The sequence below is a fragment of the Alternaria triticimaculans genome, assembly GCF_023758025.1.
Source record: "Alternaria triticimaculans strain BMP 0046 chromosome Unknown scaffold_1, whole genome shotgun sequence".
Lineage (NCBI taxonomy): Eukaryota > Fungi > Ascomycota > Dothideomycetes > Pleosporales > Pleosporaceae > Alternaria > Alternaria triticimaculans.
Genome location: NW_026055958.1, coordinates 2,619,224 through 2,637,053, shown reverse-complemented (window position 1 = coordinate 2,637,053; position 17,830 = coordinate 2,619,224). Strand labels below are relative to the sequence as shown.

At 52.6% G+C, this 17,830-nt stretch overlaps 7 protein-coding genes across 7 annotated transcripts; 5 read left to right on the top strand and 2 right to left on the bottom strand.

The window, feature by feature from the left end:
• Positions 1 to 1,419: 1,419 nt before the first annotated feature.
• On the bottom strand, positions 1,420 to 3,610 carry J4E78_000865 (uncharacterized protein; the record flags this gene model as incomplete). Its single annotated transcript, XM_049361526.1, has 2 exons — positions 1,420 to 3,244; positions 3,291 to 3,610. 2 exons carry the CDS (start codon positions 3,608 to 3,610, stop codon positions 1,420 to 1,422), a joined length of 2,145 nt encoding a protein of 714 aa, XP_049226809.1.
• Positions 3,611 to 6,237: 2,627 nt separating this feature from the next.
• J4E78_000864 (uncharacterized protein) lies at positions 6,238 to 8,014 on the top strand (the record flags this gene model as incomplete). Its single annotated transcript, XM_049361525.1, has 4 exons — positions 6,238 to 6,552; positions 6,607 to 7,064; positions 7,114 to 7,397; positions 7,452 to 8,014. 4 exons carry the CDS (start codon positions 6,238 to 6,240, stop codon positions 8,012 to 8,014), a joined length of 1,620 nt encoding a protein of 539 aa, XP_049226808.1.
• Positions 8,015 to 8,357: 343 nt separating this feature from the next.
• On the bottom strand, positions 8,358 to 9,092 carry J4E78_000863 (uncharacterized protein; the record flags this gene model as incomplete). Its single annotated transcript, XM_049361524.1, has 1 exon — positions 8,358 to 9,092. One exon carries the CDS (start codon positions 9,090 to 9,092, stop codon positions 8,358 to 8,360), a length of 735 nt encoding a protein of 244 aa, XP_049226807.1.
• A 460-nt stretch (positions 9,093 to 9,552) lies between these two features.
• J4E78_000862 (uncharacterized protein) lies at positions 9,553 to 10,128 on the top strand (the record flags this gene model as incomplete). The annotated part of the gene is made up of 1 exon (XM_049361523.1): positions 9,553 to 10,128. One exon carries the CDS (start codon positions 9,553 to 9,555, stop codon positions 10,126 to 10,128), a length of 576 nt encoding a protein of 191 aa, XP_049226806.1.
• A 649-nt stretch (positions 10,129 to 10,777) lies between these two features.
• Positions 10,778 to 12,121, top strand: J4E78_000861 (uncharacterized protein; the record flags this gene model as incomplete). The annotated part of the gene is made up of 1 exon (XM_049361522.1): positions 10,778 to 12,121. The coding sequence occupies one exon, from the start codon at positions 10,778 to 10,780 to the stop codon at positions 12,119 to 12,121; it is 1,344 nt and encodes a 447-aa protein (XP_049226805.1).
• A 518-nt stretch (positions 12,122 to 12,639) lies between these two features.
• Positions 12,640 to 14,220, top strand: J4E78_000860 (uncharacterized protein; the record flags this gene model as incomplete). The annotated part of the gene is made up of 4 exons (XM_049361521.1): positions 12,640 to 12,644; positions 12,864 to 13,035; positions 13,101 to 13,539; positions 13,592 to 14,220. The coding sequence occupies 4 exons, from the start codon at positions 12,640 to 12,642 to the stop codon at positions 14,218 to 14,220; spliced, it is 1,245 nt and encodes a 414-aa protein (XP_049226804.1).
• Positions 14,221 to 14,663: 443 nt separating this feature from the next.
• On the top strand, positions 14,664 to 16,039 carry J4E78_000859 (uncharacterized protein; the record flags this gene model as incomplete). Its single annotated transcript, XM_049361520.1, has 2 exons — positions 14,664 to 14,672; positions 14,699 to 16,039. The coding sequence occupies 2 exons, from the start codon at positions 14,664 to 14,666 to the stop codon at positions 16,037 to 16,039; spliced, it is 1,350 nt and encodes a 449-aa protein (XP_049226803.1).
• Between the last annotated feature and the right edge of the window lie 1,791 nt (positions 16,040 to 17,830).

Below are 17,830 nucleotides of genomic sequence, written 5' to 3'. Positions count from 1 at the left end.
AGAGAGGGTCGCAACAACCCGTTATCGTGTTTCTACATGGCGAGCGCAGGAGCCGAATTCGATGATGGGCCGACGCGCAGAGCCAAGGACGATCAAGCACGCGCCAAGACCTCTCACTCGCCCACGCTGCCGGCCTCATTGTTCTAGCCCGCATGGATTTGCTGAGTCTAATCGGCTAGCGTGTCATTCACAGCTGCTGTGAATGTGGAGCTCGTTCAAGCCGATTGCGCGTTCGCAGTCTCGTTGTTACTAAAGGCGGCTACTCAAGCTGCATCCTGTGTCGTATGGTGTCGTTGCTATCTGAGGCTAAGGGAGTGCAAGTGCGGGCCAGCCACGTGAAAACGAAGTCTGGCAGGCTAGAGTACGCGTCCTCTAGGCCGGCACCGCACGTGCGATGCCGCATCGTAACCACACTTCTCGCTAGATATGGCGTACGAGACATTGATCGAAACACATCTTTTCGGCGCTGGCAGTAGCATGGCACAGGATCCTCGTACAAAAACTTGATTGTGTTATCACGCGCTATCAACCCAGTCGATCATCCCCGCTCTACCACTCAATGATGTGCAGGCACGATCCGACGCGCTATTAGCTGGCGAAAGTGCGCTTCGGTCCGCCAAGAGACTCGGGTCCAGAGGAGGAAGACTCCATTGTTCTGTTATGGTAACGCTAATGTACGATCTTGAGAGCTGCATAAGGGTATGAAGCTTATAGTCAACTACGTCGTCATCACGGTCGATCAATATGTTCAGGTATCAAGGTATATGCGGGGTAAATGGTGAGTAACTACCCACAAGTGCAGTTCACGAGATGAGGACCATACTATGTGATTATCTGTATTGCATTTCATAGTTCTACAACCACAACAAGTGACCAGCTTTAGGTTGGTTTAAACCATAGGAATAAGTACCCAAGCACAAGTTTCCCGTCATCTACACATATCCACATGCGGCACCTCCAAACGTCCTGGTGAAGCTGGGGAAGGAAGAGACAATCTCGACCTCAGACCAGCCTGCCAACAATTTGATAGGGTTCCATCGCTCAGATCCAAACAGGCTCACTGAAAGAACGGACGCCGTTGAGTACGGCTAATTACACTTTCCACCGCTTTTGTTCGTGTGAAGTAAGTATACATTGAGAAAAATAAGACAATCCGGTGCTCGTGTACGCAATGCCGGAGAGACGAAATGGAAAGACAAGCTAAGAACTGTATGTTCATTCATAAGTAAAAACGCCGTGATACGCCGCCCGATGTTGAAACGCCACAATGGGAGAGTGAGCGCTGAATATGCGAAAGTCAGAAAATGAGGGAAGGAGAATCTATCAACAAGCACGTCTGCGGCGCCGGCAAACAGAGCGACAAACAAGGAAACCCAGAAAGCCAGCAATTAAAGGGGTATATTTGCGAAGCGTGGAAAGTCACTCAGATCCTTTTTCGTATTTGACGGGGTGGAAGAGCGTATTGCGCATGCATAACCGGCCGGTGCCGGCTTCCTCTTCTTGTGGGCCACCCTTGTCGTTCTCGCGAGAGCCGAGCCACCTTCGCCACCACTCGGATGAGAAGCCAGCATTGTAGTAAAAGCTGTTGCCGAGCTGGTTATGTTCACCCCAGCCGAAAACGCTGTCGGTCGGCTTAGGAGGCTTGTTGAAGGTGCCATCGAGGGCTTCGAGTGGCCAGTTGTGATCAAAGTACACGGGGTGTGCAGCATAGACGGCCTTGAGACCGTGGTGGAAAGCGACTGTTGGAGGCCACATTTCAGGGAACATGTGGTGCTTCATGAGGTATGTCTCGCGATGCATAAGATCCAATAGGCGTTTCGACAGACGCGAAACAGTAATGATAGCGCATCTCCGCGGGGGTTCCGGGAGCTCGAGATCGTAACCTGTGACGTCGTCGCGGAAAACCCAGTTGGTCTTGGCCGGATCAAAGATTGGGTTGAATGTGATGATGTCGGCATCCTCGCCAACACCCCACTCATAGTTGTCTTGCGAGTACGAGTGTGGGGGCTCGGTCTCGGGAGGGCTGGGAAGCATGCCGGTGTTTTCGAATTTGGGTGGGCCCCAGACAGGCTTCTCGTCGCTGTTGTAGAGCTCCTCCTCAACCATCTCGGTGAAGTTCTTCCAGGATCCGTGAAGCTCAGGAATGTAGTAGCGAGATGATCGCTCCCACAAACCTTTGCGAGGCTGCTTCTTGGCCCACTCGCCAATCTTGTTGTGGAACTCGTAGTAGTGGCCGCTGAGACGGAGATCCATCTCCCAGTTCCAGTAGAAATCGTACTCTGGGCGAGCTTGCGCGAACCATTGCATTGCGAAGTGGGCGCTGCGGTAGACAGAGTGGACGGGGGCCTTGGCGTGGTTGTAGACGTTGTTGGGGAATGGCTCTGGGTAGTACATGCGCATTTGCTGCTCAGACCAGAGGGTCGCCATGCCCCAGAACTCTTTGGGTAGGTTGTCTTCGATGACCTTTTGGTAGATCTCTTCCGAGGACCAGATAGGGAGGCTATCGTCCTTGACGTGGAGGAGGAAGTGCACATCGTACTCGCCTCCGGACTTCAGCGCGAGCTCGTTGATCATGGCGCGCAGAGTGAGGATCTGGTAGTCACTGTACTTGTAGCCGGTCCAGGTACGGAGAACGTAAGCGTGGCGTGGCACCTTCTTCTTGGCGGGTGCAGTCTCTTCGGCGGTGGTGTTCTTCTTGAAGCGGTGGGCGTTCTTCTCACGGCATCGCTTCATGGCGGACGCCCAGTTCACCTTGCGGTAGTCGACCTTCTTCTCGTAGCTCCAGAGCTTGTCGGCACCGCCCTTCTCAGACTTGCCGTCCATGTCAAGGCCGCCCTCGTCGCGAGAGTACGAGTAGCCGTAGGGGCCGAGACGACCGAAGCGCTCGAAACACTTCTTGTCGTCAAAGCCAATCTCCTCATATGAACCGAAGAAGGGCGCAGTCATGTTTTGAGGGATGCCGGGGTAGGCGTAGATGTCGGGGAGGTCAATCTTCTCTTCCTCGTCGAGGTAGCAGGTCTTGACTTCATCGTGCTCCTTGAGGTACTCGGGCGAGTCAAACTTGTATGGGTCGAATGGCTGTAGCTCCAGCGGCGGCTCCTTGTCCTCCTTGGACATGTGCGGCCACTTGGGCTTGATGTTGTCTTCCGGGTTGGGGCTTTGCGAGTACTTGACAAAGTCCTGCTCTGACACCCAGTCGCCGTAGGGAACAAGCGTGCGAACGCCATTGAAGAAGCCATTTAACCTGACCAGTTAGCGTGCGAAGGGTTGAGTTGTGACTGGATGCTTACCGAGGGTAGTGTTCCCAGTGGTACTGTTTCCGCTCATCGCCTGTCCGTTGCTGTGCGTTCCACCTGTGTCTCCTGTAGATACCCGTGCCGAGCATCGAGGCCAGCAGCACTATCGTCACCGCGAGAGTGATGAGACGCGCGAACGAGAGTCGTGGGCGCTGCAGGCGGTTGGCCCAAGCGGGCTGGCGGTACTTGTTGCCCCATGACTTGCTGCTGAAGAGCGGCAGCGGTGACGAGGCCTGGCTGTCCTGGCCGGGCACCTTTTCGTAGTTGAAGCGCGTTCGGATGAACAGCTTGCCAGGGTTGAATCGCGAGGCCATTGTCGAGATTGTGTGTGCGGATGTGCTGTGCAGCGTGTGGGTTGCCTATCGCATCTGCGGCGAGGCTGCGCAAAGGAGGTCGCTCGGCAAGTCGGGATGCAGGTGCGTGGTGTCAACTCGGCCGCGCGAGTGAGGTCGAGAGCAAAGCAGGCACGACACTTGGGACGACAGCGGAGAGTGAAACGAGTGACTGTCCTGGAGACGGAGGCAGGATTCTGGCGATGGCTTGGGCGTTGGGGAGAGAGCGCGGGCTGAGCAGGAGCGACCGACCCTTTTTCCCTCGTTGCTCGCCCCAGACAGCCTAGCGCTGCCTCGCACCTGCCGTCTACTGTAGCGCTAACTTACAAGGGTCAACCACCGACTTCTGGAGCACCACGGCGGGACTGTATAGGCTAGCCCACGCACCGGTGCCACTCCAAGACGTGCAGAACTCTCCAGATACTGCCCATCACAGCCGATCCGCCCCCTCCGCGTCTTCGCAGCGCTCTCAGCAGCGACGGCGTGAAGCCTCTGCGTTATCGTCGAGCGCAGCCCGCCACCAAATCAAATGGCGCCCAGCTATCAATTCACTCTATCGGGCCCTGCATGAGCCATGGCAAAGCGCACTATGCAACGGCCTGCCCTCCCGCCTCAACAACGTCGAGCGGAGCTTCTATTTTTTCTTGACGTCTTGCAACTCTTGACGTACTTGGCTGGGTCCTGCGATGGGTCCTCAATAATGCGACTCTGCACTTCCCCTGCCGCGACACACGCAGCTGGGCGAATGATGCGATCGCGAGATGCTCAAATTCGCCGTTCCCTGACCCCTGGGCGTTCGCAGCGACAAGGTGGCGTTGTCTGTGATTGGCTTGGCCAGCGCCCCTAGGCTTGCATCCGACACCAGCATACGCGTCCTCTTCGAACGGCGCGGGCGGAACAGTCTAGGCTAAAAATACCTTCCCATCGAGCCACCGCGAAGTGGGCTCAGCTCAGCGAGGCGATGAGCCCAGTCGCAGGGACGCCTGAGCAGTTAGCTGCTGATATAATATTGTTGCATTGCCTCCTCATATGCTGAAGCTGTCAATTTGCATGTCACCTGTCCTTCGCCTGCAGTCAGTGGTGTTGAGCCATCTCGGCCCCTCTGACAGGCCCCACAGTTCCAATACTCTCTGCTGCTGCAGAACAAGGGCACAACTCCGCCGGAGCACATGGTATCCCACCCGATGACGTTGAACCGCGTGGATCCCGTCTGAGATGTAACCCTCTCCATGCGCACATCATCAACACGCCGACCGGTGGTCGTTTCCAGGAGCAACAGCGCGGGCGCGTAAGCACCATGCCGAACTGTATTTTCGAGACACCAACTCCAAAACCTGAGAGGTATAGCTTGAGACCACAGCTCGTCGATGATTCCCGGTAACCGCGGCGAATAATACCGCCTATAATACAGACATCGCGATGCAGTTTCGATAACATTCGATAACATGTGCGCACGTCCGCGATACCATCCACAACGCTACCGTCTGCACTTGGTCTCGGGATCAGCTAGCTCGCTTTTTCAACACTTCCCCAAAGCGATTCTGGAACCGAGCGGAGGCCAACGCTCTACGACGTCTAGCCCTTGGTGTTTCTTTCGACCGTCGAGAGCGATCGCATGTTGATCGCGTATCAGGCGCGGTAGTCGACTGGTAAGAGCGACAGCTTCCAGGTGTGTGGGCACAATACGCTAGTTGGCAGAACGACCGCAGATCTTGCTTGCGTGTTTGAGGTGCAAGTGCAACTTGGAACTTGCGTGGCCCTTTACGCGTGCGCCTTTTCTGCAGGATCGAGCTTTGATCATGAGAACTAGTGGGGACTGTAGTGAGTTACAGCGTTGTGCTAGCAGAGCGCAGCGCCTCTTGGCTTGCGAGAAGGCGCATAGGACTATTGTATGCACCGATAGCGGATAAGCATGACCAAGAAATCTTGTAGGCTTCTGTCCAGGCGACACGAGTGCAACGCGGTTGATGTAAGTGTAATGCGTAGTAGCAGAATGAAACGAGGCCCAAGCAGGTCGACTTAACACCCGCGTCGATGCGCGCTGTCTTGAAGGACAGTCGAAGAAGCAAGTTGCTGTGTCTCGTGGGCATATCCAAGGCGCGAGCCGCAAAAGACAAACATGTCATCGTCGATTTTGTTAGTGCACCCCAATGTTGGGAATCTCTTTGAAACCGTCAGTCTGTCTGTGTCGTCTCATTGACCTCGCTCCATTCCACTTGCGCATCTGAAAGCGAACTTGCACCTGCAGTGTCTGGTTTATCAGCAAATCTGTGTCCGGTCATGGCGAAGCAAATTGTCCGACTTCGTAAGAAACTTCATAGATGGCTAGCAGCCCATGGACGTGATCAGACGTATGCTTCCTGAATGACGTACACGTGGAAGAAGAAAATTGGTCGCGTAGAGCACATTCAACTGTATTGCTCGGTTCTGCAGGCAGGTGAGTGCTGGAGATGCTGCGAGGCTGCGCCGCCGACAAGCCAATCAAGTGGCACTGAACTCCGAACGGGCCTTCAAATCTCCGACGACCCTTCCACTTTCGACTCATCGCCGCAACCCCACGTTCGTGACTGGAGTATTGTAGCAATTAACTTTCTATCACAACCGCAAAAATGCCTGGAACAAGGGGCCCTGTGCCCGTACCGCTCGAGACTAAAGGCCAAAATCTCACACAAGAAATTCTCGATCTCTTAGACACCAAGGAGCCCCTCCAGAGCAATGAAGACTTCCCCGCGATATCGCAAGCCGAAATCAAGGCTGCGCTGGACAGGCTAGCGAGTCGCTCGATGGTCCAATACAAATCACTGGACTCGGAAAAAGTCATTCTCACACCAGAGTCGGAAGGCATAGTAGCGGATGGCAGTCACGAATTCAGGGTCTGGCAGTACGTCAAGGAGAAGGAAAGAGTCCCAATCGCAGACCTACCTGTATGCATGCCATCATGGACCACATTGAGAATGAGCGACTGATACAACGCGTAGAACGTCTTCGGAAAGGAAGTTGCGAGTGTAGGACAGGGCAATGGATTCAAGAACAAGTGGATAAAGAAGGACGGGAGCGACATCATCCTCCTGCAGACCGAAGAGCCGAAAGATCTCAACCGCGAACTCCTTCAAGGCATCAAAGACACCCAATCTCTCGACGACGCCAAACTCCTCGCTCAGCTGAAGAAGAAGAAGCTCGTCACCGTTACGAAAGTCATCACATACACCATCACAAAGGGACCCAAGTACGCGAAGGAAATACCAGTAGAACACACAGACTTGACTGTGGAGCTGCTCACGAACGATGCATGGAAGACCGCCAACTTCAAGCCATACAACTTCGCTGCGCTCGGCGCAAACCAAGATTCTGGCGCATTACATCCCCTGAACAAGGTCAGGCAAGAGTTCAGGAATATCTTCTTCTCACAAGGCTTCGTAGAGATGCCTACAGGACAGTACGTATTGGTCCAGATGTCATACTTGTATGCGACTGACACTCTCTAGCTATGTCGACACTGGTTTCTGGAACTTCGACGCGCTCTTCGTACCACAGCAACATCCCGCCCGCGACATGCAAGATACCTTCTTCGTTTCATACCCACCAAAAGCCGATAAGCCGCGGTTAGACCCTGCGAATGAAGCGACAATGGACCGCATGGAGGCTGGATCAAAACGTCTCTTCTCTACACCCGAGAGCGAGAAGAAGGAAAAGAAGCCCAGGGACTTTGAGAAGTACTGGCAAGACGTCAAGAAGGTCCACCAAGAAGGCGCTTTCGGCTCAATAGGATGTTCGTTTCTATCTAAACCCCCGTTGAACATGGACCTATACTAATACTGCACAGACCGATACCCATGGGAAGAGGATGAATCCCTCCGCCTCGTCCTCCGCACGCACACAACCGCAGTCTCAACATGGGCTCTCCACCGCCTCGCCGAAGACCCACGCCCCGCCCGCTACTTCTCCATCGACCGCGTCTTCCGTAACGAAACCGTCGATGCAACCCATCTCGCCGAGTTCCACCAGATTGAAGGTGTCATCGCAGACTTCGGCCTCACACTAGGCGGTCTCATGCGCTTCCTAGAAGACTTCTTCGCCAACATGGGCCTGACAAACCTCCGCTTCAAACCTGCCTTCAACCCTTACACCGAGCCCAGTATGGAGATCTTCGGCTTCCACGTCGGTCTCGACAAGTGGATCGAGATTGGCAACAGTGGCATGTTCAGGCCAGAGATGCTGGAGCCTATGGGTCTGCCCAAGGATATGCGCGTCTACGGATTCGGACTCAGTCTGGAGAGGCCGACGATGATGAAGTATGGGGTTTCGAATATTAGGGAGCTGTTGGGTCACAAGGTGGATTTGAGCTGGATTCGGGAACAGCCGGCAGTGCGCTTTGACAAGGAGTAGGGTGGTGGACGAAAAGCAAGTAGACGATGCGCATGACTGTAACGATGGAACTTACTCTGTGCAAATGATATCCAAATCAAGACCAAAATGGCTTTTGAGAGATGAGTTTGTTGTTGCTACTTTGCGCAATCTCCACCATGTTCCGTGCCACCTTCTTCGGTCATTGATCAAATGACAACACCTCGACGCTGGGAAGTTTGATCTCTCAAGAAGCATCTGCGTCATGTTGCGCTGACCCTGCCACCATAGCTTTCGCCTATGTGAGCCTCGCGCTTCTTCTACGCATTGATACTGATCCTGTTGGTATCTTCTGTGTTTCGTTCTCCTCTCATTTCAGTCCAACTCACTCCTTCTCCAAACTACTCTTAACATCCTCCTCAACCATCTTATTCCTCGCACCCTTATAAATCCAACTCTCCTCCTGCTTATCACCACCCCACTTGTTCTTCGCCCATATTAACCCGTCCTGACCCAGCCCAAACCCAGCCCCAACAAACAGACCCAACCGAATCGTTCTCGCAGCCGTCGAAACAGGAAATTGATGCCACGCGCTCCACAATCCACCCGTAACCATGCCCGCCAGCCCACTCGATATGAAATCCCTACTCCCCGCTATCCCCTTATTGATCCTCCGCATATCCAATTCATCCACACCCTCCATCTCCTCCATCGTACGTCCCGCGCTCCATGTACCCCGGAACACATCTAAACTCTCTTCTACGATGAAGAAGACTGACGACCATGCTGCAATATATGCACCTTTTCTTAATCCCTCAACGATGCCGTAGCGCCATTTGTAGTAGTTCTTCGACTTGTGGTAAAGGTACCAGCCGGGATTCGAAATGGGCAGGCGGTGCGCGTTTTCGGCGCGGAAGCGCAGGGAGGCCATGTGGCCGGCGTTTAGGGAGCCGAGCGTGAAGCCGGAGAGGAATGAGAGCGAGGTGGTGAGGAGGAGGCGCCGGTCGAAGGGCATGCCTAGGCGGGGTGCGTATGGGAGGGGTTGTATAGGCCGTTGGGGTGGTGTCGCGAGCATTTCTTGGGGTGGCATTGTGGATTGCGTGGGCGCAGTTGTCGCCATTGTTGAATTGTGGTGCCCTTGGGCGCGATGTTCAGTCGTGGTCTCCCTGAGAAGGTGATCGTTGGGTGAGGTTTGCGACGGGTGCGGAGGTGGTGCGGAGATGCCTCAAGTCCGATTTCGTCAGACTTCCGAGCGCGCGCTGAATTTGCGGATGATACACTAGACACACTTTACTGAATGCGCTTAAGAAGATCCGGAAAGCAAGTGAGTCTCGTGGTATACGGGCTGGAATAGATGTGAGGTGAAGATCGGGGAAGCTCGTGAGCTCGACTCGCCAAGATTTCTAGCAAGGGTTCAGGTCGCGCCTTCCTCCCCGCGAACCCCTCCATTACTTTAGCAACAACGCGTCTCTATCCCTCGAACACTACAGCGTCACTCGCAGATACCTGTATATTCTCTCTGAACGCGTACAATACACGTCCGACGACTATACCCTATCCTACTCCACCGCCACATCACGATGGCGACGCCTTCACCGCAGACCTGGACGCTTCGTCTCAAGGCTCACAAGACCACCGTCATCCTACACGTCGACCCTCTACACACCTTCGATACGATCAAGACATACCTCTACGACGCTCTACAAGAAACCGACTTCAAGAACCCCGAGACCAGCGAGTCAATACCACTACCTCCATCCGCGTCAGACATCCAGCTCGGTCGGCCAGTGAACATCAACGACGCAAACGAGGGTTTCGAATTAGGAGACTGGGAATATGCCATCGGCGAAGAGGAAGAGGAGGGCGGCAAGGGTAAAGGCAAAGCGAAAGCCAGTGGAAGCGCCAATGGTGGAGCGAAAGCAGGCACAGCGAATGTCAAGCAATGTCCCAAGGGCGCTGGGCTGAAGGACGGCGCTGTGTTAGCCTTCCGGTGGCCCGGTGACGGCAACTGGGATGGTGAAGATGAGATCGACGTTGATGAGGGAAGACCCGGAAAGGCTGGAGATATGTGGGGTGTCAAGCTGGCGAGCTTCGAAGATGCGTACGGTGTTGAGAATGAAATGGATGTGGGTGGTAGACCGGAATTCGAGGGCTAAGCGGACACGGATCACCACTTTTATATGCTATTGGCCGTAGGAGAACACCTGTACCCGCGAATTTGCTACGCTTCGGATTATCTGGAACAGCCAGGGAGGGCAGAACGATTGTCCCCATGACTTCGAGATGGAGCATTTCAACGGGCCCCAAACGACAACGTCGCCCAGCGAATAATGACGGATGGTTCCGCGAAGCTGCGGTACAGTGGGCACCGAAACTGGGAAAGAGACGTGCCGAATGAGAGGAACTATGACCGCAACGGACAGTTCAGTGAACGTTAGAAGGGTGTGCGATGCAACTACAGTGCAATGAGAACGACCCAGAACCTGGATGAGTATCCAGTGGTTATTTAGCCAGGAGTGGAAGACAGAACATCTGACAGAATGGGCAAAGCTTACAGTCCATGTCGTCGTATCATATCATATTTCCTAATTACGTGGCTGTCGTGTGCTGTGCCGCAATGTCACATAACCTGAGAGCGCGCTACATCACGAATAGGTTAGTTAGCCACAACCGGACCGACCCAGTGTCTTAGGCATAAACATACGTTTCTCTCCTGGCACTTCAATCACAACGCCGTCTACCGCGATTCGTCTTTTAATCTTTCCGCCTAACCGTTGTTACTCACACCTACCCCCAGCCACAAGTATGATGCTCTACGATGCGCTAGCCCAAGAAGATGCAGAGCAGATGTACGAGGCTTGGAAGAAAAGACTTGACGCTGCACAGAAGGACATTGTTGACTTCGTCATCAAAGAAGTTGGAAGTGATGTTGTGGGAGAGTTTGGTGGCTATCTCGAAGAAGGGTCCTACAACATCTGCCTGGTCGTCAAACTCAACGCAAAGCCTACATATGTCATACGCTTTCCCCAGCCAGGAACAACAGCTGCATGTTTCTTGGATGAGAAAGTTCGGAACGAAGTCCAAGTCATGGACTTGCTGCGCGAAACCACGATCCCTATACCGAAAGTATACAGTTGGGGTCTGACTAGCGATAGCCCGTCACAGCTTGGCCCGTATGTCATAATGGAGTATGTTAAAGGCAAACCATTGATCGAAGAGTTACGAAGACCTACAAAAACCGATGACGGTGTCGAGATGGAACTCTGGAAAAACTTGGGCAACCCAAGAGTTCTTCATGCCTACAGCCAAATAGCCGACTACCTGCTGCAAATACATCAGCTGGATTTCAATGCTGCCGGTGGTTTAAGAATGAGCAGTTCAGACCAGTGGGTTGCTAGCGAGCGACCTGTCACCGATAACATGAACATTTTAGCAAGGAACATTCTGAATTACCCAACCGAGTACTTCCCTACTACAAGCATCTCATCTCCAAAGGCCTACTTTGAGCAGCTCGCCGATCAACACCTAGCTCATCTTCACACCCAAAGAAACGCCGTGGAGAACCGTGAAGACGCTAGAAGATGTTTCATCGCTCGCCATCGCCTCAAGCAATCGATCGACCAATACCTGTTAACCGACACCGAAACAAGCCCCTTAAAGTTATATTGCTGGGACCTTCGCCCGTCTAATATCCTCGTAGACGACGATCTGAACGTCAAAGCTGTCCTGGACTTCGAATTCTGTAACGCACTGCCCGCGCAATTCGCCCATGACCCGCCCTGGTGGCTTACTATCTTGCGACCGACCACGTGGATCGACAATGACTTCCATTTTGGTGCCCTGAAAGACAGACTTGAGCCTCACATCGAACAGTTCCTGCAGGTTATGGAGAAGAAAGAGAAAGAGATGAGGGGAACTGTAGCACCGCTGTCCGCTCGCATGCGCGACTCGTGGACTTCCAACAGATTTTGGTTCAACCTCGCTATGAGTGACAGCTGGAGTATTGATGCTGTCTATTGGGCTGCGCTGCACAAGCCGGGTAATGAGGTACTAGACGATGCCTTGAAGGCCGAGATGGAAGTATTTGTGGAGATGAAAATCAAGCAACTGGATGCATATAAGGCTGAATGTAAGGCACGTGGTATTTGAGATCGAGAGAATATGCCGGGGTGCTTCACTTTGCCTCGTTCAATGTAACCGATACAACTCGGCTCTTCGTTAGTCTCATCGTCTACAATTCGATTCCCCGCATCCCAGCTTGCATCAAACATGCTGTTTAAATTTAAGGTGCGGGCCGAGAAGCGTTCTGAAGTCCCCATGATCATTCTGTTGCACTAGTTATTGTGACTACCTAGGTAGGTTAGCATGTTTCCTATCATCCCGACAGCGAGCCAATGGCGAAGTCGACGATATGGAGGACTACGATGGATGCGGCAAACGACCGAAGCGCTTTACATTGTTCAGTGATAGTTGGTGCAAAAGACGGACGCACTATAGTAATTGGTGCCCGGAGCGGGTCGATGCATCTGACGGAGCAATGTTCCACGAATCTGGGGTACGGTACTTGGGGTGTACATGGGTGTGTGCCGGACATGCTAATGCTATGCGGCTCGCGAAACTCGTGGAAGCAATTAAGTGGACTTCATTGTGTTTCTTGGGGCCTGTCCATGTGGTCAGTCAAGCGCTCCAGGGTACCTACATGCCGACTTCAAACCAATGAAGTTTGATAGAAGCCGAAACTATGTGCATGCCGGGAGACTACCTCCGACCGAGAACAAGAGATCGTCGCGTCCACGGAGGCCATCGAAGATCCGCTAATCATGCGATGTTGGATGAGAAACATGTATATAGCCAGGAAAGATGAACTTCCAAATGCCCTTCACTAGGTCAGTCAATCGCTCAAGATTCGATCTCTACTACTTCTTTTCTCCCCAAGACCTTTCGAGACGACAGATCTATCGACCATGTTCCCCAAGATTGCATCTCTTCTCGCTCTTGTGGCCAGTGCAAATGCACATGGCTATCTCTCTTCTCCTATGAGCAGGACTGGTCTGAATGCTCAGGTAAGTTATGGCGTCCAGTTAGGGACATCAGAGGTATACCCCGTGCCGTCGTTAACACGTTACAGTCTGGCGCTGATACATGCCCGGAATGTACCATCCTCGAACCTGTTACAGCGTGGCCTGACCTCGACGCCGCAGCGGTGGGCCGCTCAGGCCCCTGCGGTTACAACGCCCGCGTGTCCGTCGACTACAACCAGCCCGGTCCTCGCTGGGGTTCACAACCTGTCATCACCTACAAATCTGGTGATGTCGTCGATGTACAATGGTGCCTCGATGCCAATGGTGACCATGGTGGCATGTTCAGCTACCGCATCTGCCAGAATCAGGCTCTCGTTGACAAACTTCTGACGCCTGGGTACCTTCCTACGGAGGCCGAGAAGCAGGCTGCTGAAGACTGCTTCGAGGCTGGTGAGCTGAAGTGCACTGATGTCGCTGGACAGACGTGTGGCTACAACTCTGACTGCCAAGAGGGCCAGCCTTGCTGGAGGAATGACTGGTTCACATGTGAGTACATCTCAATGTCTCGGGATAGTAACGCGATACTCACACTAAGTAGGCGGTGGCTTCAATGATGGCTCAAAATGCAGGAGCGTCGACAACGCACCACTCAATTCGTGCTACACCAGCATCGCAGGCGGATACACAGTCAGCTCGAAGATCAAGATCCCCAACTACTCAAGCAACCACACGTTGCTGTCGTTCAAGTGGAACTCGTTCCAAACACCGCAGGTTTACCTGACTTGCGCAGACATTAAGATTACTGGCAGTGGCTCAGGTGGCTCAACACCACCAGCATCGAGCAAGGCTCCCGCGTCTTCGACGAAGGCGACTTCAACCTCGACAGCGGCACCTACTGGCTGCGCATCGCCTGTATCCACAGTAGCTGTGACGTTCAACTCGAAGACCACAACATCGTTCGGCCAGACAGTCAAGATCGTTGGTTCGATTGCCCAGCTCGGCAGCTGGAACGCAGCGTCTGCGCCTGCGCTATCTGCGAGCCAATACACCACCGCAAACCCGCTTTGGTCGACAAAGATCAACCTTCCGGCTGGTGTCAGCTTCGAGTACAAGTTCATCAAGGTCGAAAGCAGTGGTACCGTGACCTACGAGTCAGGTGCTAACCGCGTGTATACCGTGCCGAAGGGGTGCTCGAGCGCGGCCACCGTTGCTAGCACGTGGAAGTAGAGCCGCAGGTTCCGGAGAGAGAAGGAATGTTGTATGCTTTCTTGGTCGTATTAGAACGGCATGGAATGTGTTGGTTGTTCAATGTAGCAAATAATGCCAAACACTTGCTGCAACCCGTCACGCCCCCCGACAGCGCTTGTGATGAATGAAGATGCAGGAGTCCAAGAACGCTTCAGGTTTCATTAGAGAGATTCTAGGTTTCGGGCGCATTATGTTCTTCGTGAGGTGTGAGGATGGTAGGTGTTCGTAATGGCTGACGACTGCCACGCCGTGACGCGACATCCTGACGCGACAACACTAGACTGAAATCAGGCTAGCGCTTGTTGACACCGGCCATCGACACGGAACTGCTGCCTACTCTACACTCAAACCCTCGCGTTACCCTCGACCCTTGCATTTTATATACAGCTGCCCTCCAAAACGCAAACTTTGATATCGCAGACATGCACCGCGTACAGAAGTGTTGATCGTAATGAAGACCGAATTTGACAAAATCGCGGAGGAGGCTGGGAATGCTGAGCTCGAGGCTTGGGCGGCGAAGGTAAAGGCCGCAAACCAAGAGATAGTCACTTTCGTAGGCGAGAAGCTGAAGACCAATGTACCGGGAGAATTCGTCAGATACCTTCAAGGTTCATACAATGTCAATCTTGTCATAAGATTTGGCGAAGAAGACATCGTTATCATTCGTTTTCCCAAGCGAGGAATAACTGCTGCCAGATTTCTGGAGAAAAAGGTCAAGAACGAAGTTCGCTTATTAGAGTATCTGGCAGAGAAGACCACACTACCTGTTCCCAAGATACGTGACTGGGGTACAGCTAAGGACAGCCCTTCTCAGCTTAGTCCATATATCATCATGGATTATATTGAGGGCACAGAGCTGTCGGAGCTCTTGGAGCAGCTGCAAGACGATCATAAAGAAGCAGAAGTCGATCTTGTATATGAGCAGATAGCCGACTACATGCTCCAGATTTCGCGACTGCACTTTTCGGCCATTGGACCTGTCAACAAGGATACGTCGGGAGCGTGGACGGTGACTGACCGTCCCCTCACCACAAACATGAACAACCTAGCTTCTGTCGTTACAGACTACCCGGTAGATCAGTTTCCTAAAGCCGCGTTCACCAGCACCCAAGCCTTCCTTCATTACCGTGTAGACGAGAATTTGGTCCATCTCCAAGTACAGCGGAACCTTGCACACAGTCGTCAGGATGCAGAGAGATGCTTCATTGCACGCCACAAGTTCAAACAGCTGATTGAGCGATATTACCCTCCGTCCGAAGCCGATGAGGGCCCATTCATACCGTATTGCCATGACTTCCGTCCCAAAAACATGCTCGCCAGATATGATGACGGATCACTGAAGATCGTGGCGGTTCTAGATTTCGAGTTCGTCAATACTATGCCCGCTCCGTTCGCTTACGACCCACCATGGTGGCTTGCCATGGTCAGTCCTGGCCTTATGCTTGAGCGATTCGCTATGGAGGACTTCGAAGCCTTGTACGTGCCACGCTTAGAGCAATTCCTCCGAGCCATGGCGAGGGTTGAGGCAAAACAGATAGAGGGACATTCGAGAGAGATAGTCTCTCTCGCTGATCGCATGCGAGACTCTTGGACGTCAAAGAGGTTCTGGTTCAACTACGGTATCAGGAAAGGCTGGGATGTTGACGTGGTATATTGGAGCGCTCTCCATGAACCGGGAGATGAAAAGCTTAGCGAGAACTTGGAAGAGGAGATGAGTTCTATCGTTGAAAAGAAGATGGAGCAATTGGCGACATACGAAGCCGAGTGTGAGGCGCGCGGAATCTTGTTAGGCAATTGAGCTAGAACAATAGACCGTCGGCTATGTTTCTCTTACAAGCAAAGTTCATGAGTACTGCCAGACTCCTCTATCCGTGTCTCTGAGACGCAACCTTGCACTGCATTACAAACATGAATGCTACGAGGCATTCGTTTTTGTATCGAGAAATGCGACGAGAGCGATAAGAAGCGCTCCTGTTTGTGTCAGCTCCCTTATCAATCAACAAGACGTGTGCTGGTTTGAGTGTACCTGCTGTTACCACATAGCTTCCGATAGTGAAACCTGTCTGAAAGCTGGTCTGAACATCCGCCTTGAAGCTTGCTACTGCCACAGCAGACCAAATGATCGAGATGCTAAGACTCAGTGCAATCGGAAAGAGAACGACCAAGCTGGCGACATGTGGATCCCAGCCTCGCACAATATTGAGTGCATTGATTTGTTGGTGACTCGCGGTCAAAACGTCCTCCGTCACAAGCCTGTCCCGTATGGCAGTTCCTGTAACATCAGATGGATCTCTGAAGTAGTAGATCTGGCGACTGTAGGACCCATGTCGACCTAATTCTAGGGAAACTCCGAGACGATCGCCAACTGCATGGTCTTGTTGCAGCTGATGATTAATTATAACATTAGCAAAAGAGCGGCGATAGCGTAAATGATTTTCATAATCTCATACCTTTACTATATCGATTCTCTGGCTTGTCTTCAGTCCAAGAACCTCGAAAACACCGCGCCCCGTCCGGGCCAGGTCGTAAAACATCCGCAGATGCTCTAGAAGCGCCTTGTCTTTTGCGTCTTTTAAGCAGGGAACCGCGAGACGCCAGCCGTTATCCACAAACATGATCAATTCTTTATCAAACCCTTGTTGAATGCTCCATGCTGCCGTATAGTCTTCAATGAATTCAGTTCCGTCTTTTGCGCACACAAAGTACATGTGCCAGAAAAAGTGCCATGCAGGATTCGTTTGTCGCGAGATGATCCTCAGAAACGAACGCTAGCATGTTTTAGTATTGACTTCATGGCATGCAGACTGTACCATACACACCAGTATAAACCCGCGCATCCTGACAGAACTAGCGAAGTCTCCTGTTCCAAGTCCGCATTTCGAGAAAACGATTGACAAGAACCTGATGAGCAACCAAACGAAAAACAAAGGGGGGATTCTGAACTGGATTAACAAGAACTAAACTCCCACTCTGCAGCAGACCATCCAGCGCCATCCAAAAAGGTAGAAAATGTTGGTTACGCCAATGTCTCTCCCGGCAGCACGATGTGTGATTAACGCTTCAGAGACGAACATTGTCGTCGCGGAGAAACTCAAATGATGGATCAGCGGGGTGTTGTGTGAGACATTAGAAAGAGAGGATCATCTTTGAAGTAGAGATCTCTCCGCGAATGTGGGCTGGTGCCTGACGCGATCTGAAAATTGGCGCTAAGTGCTCCAGCTGAGGCATCAAGTATATCTTAGTAGTATAAAGCGTGGCGAAGCTTGCCTGTTCAAACTTTTGGTGTAATTGAGGCGTAAGGCTAGAGCAGCCTTAGGCTTGCTTCTCCCCATCCAGGATCTCTAGCTGATGAGGAGCTCCGAGGCGACTAGCATATGATGGTATTGTGTGATCTGAATTTGAGAGACAGAAGCCTCTTTGAATACCAGCTTATCCGATGATAGAATGAGCTTGTGGGATCTGGCTGACATTCGGTAAGTTGAGGTTGTGACGAAGGCATCCTCTTAGCCTGAAAGACACAGCCCCGACCCCGCCCCTTCGCTTCGACCTTGGCAGGTCTGCGGCTGACTTCCATGAACAACAACAACGC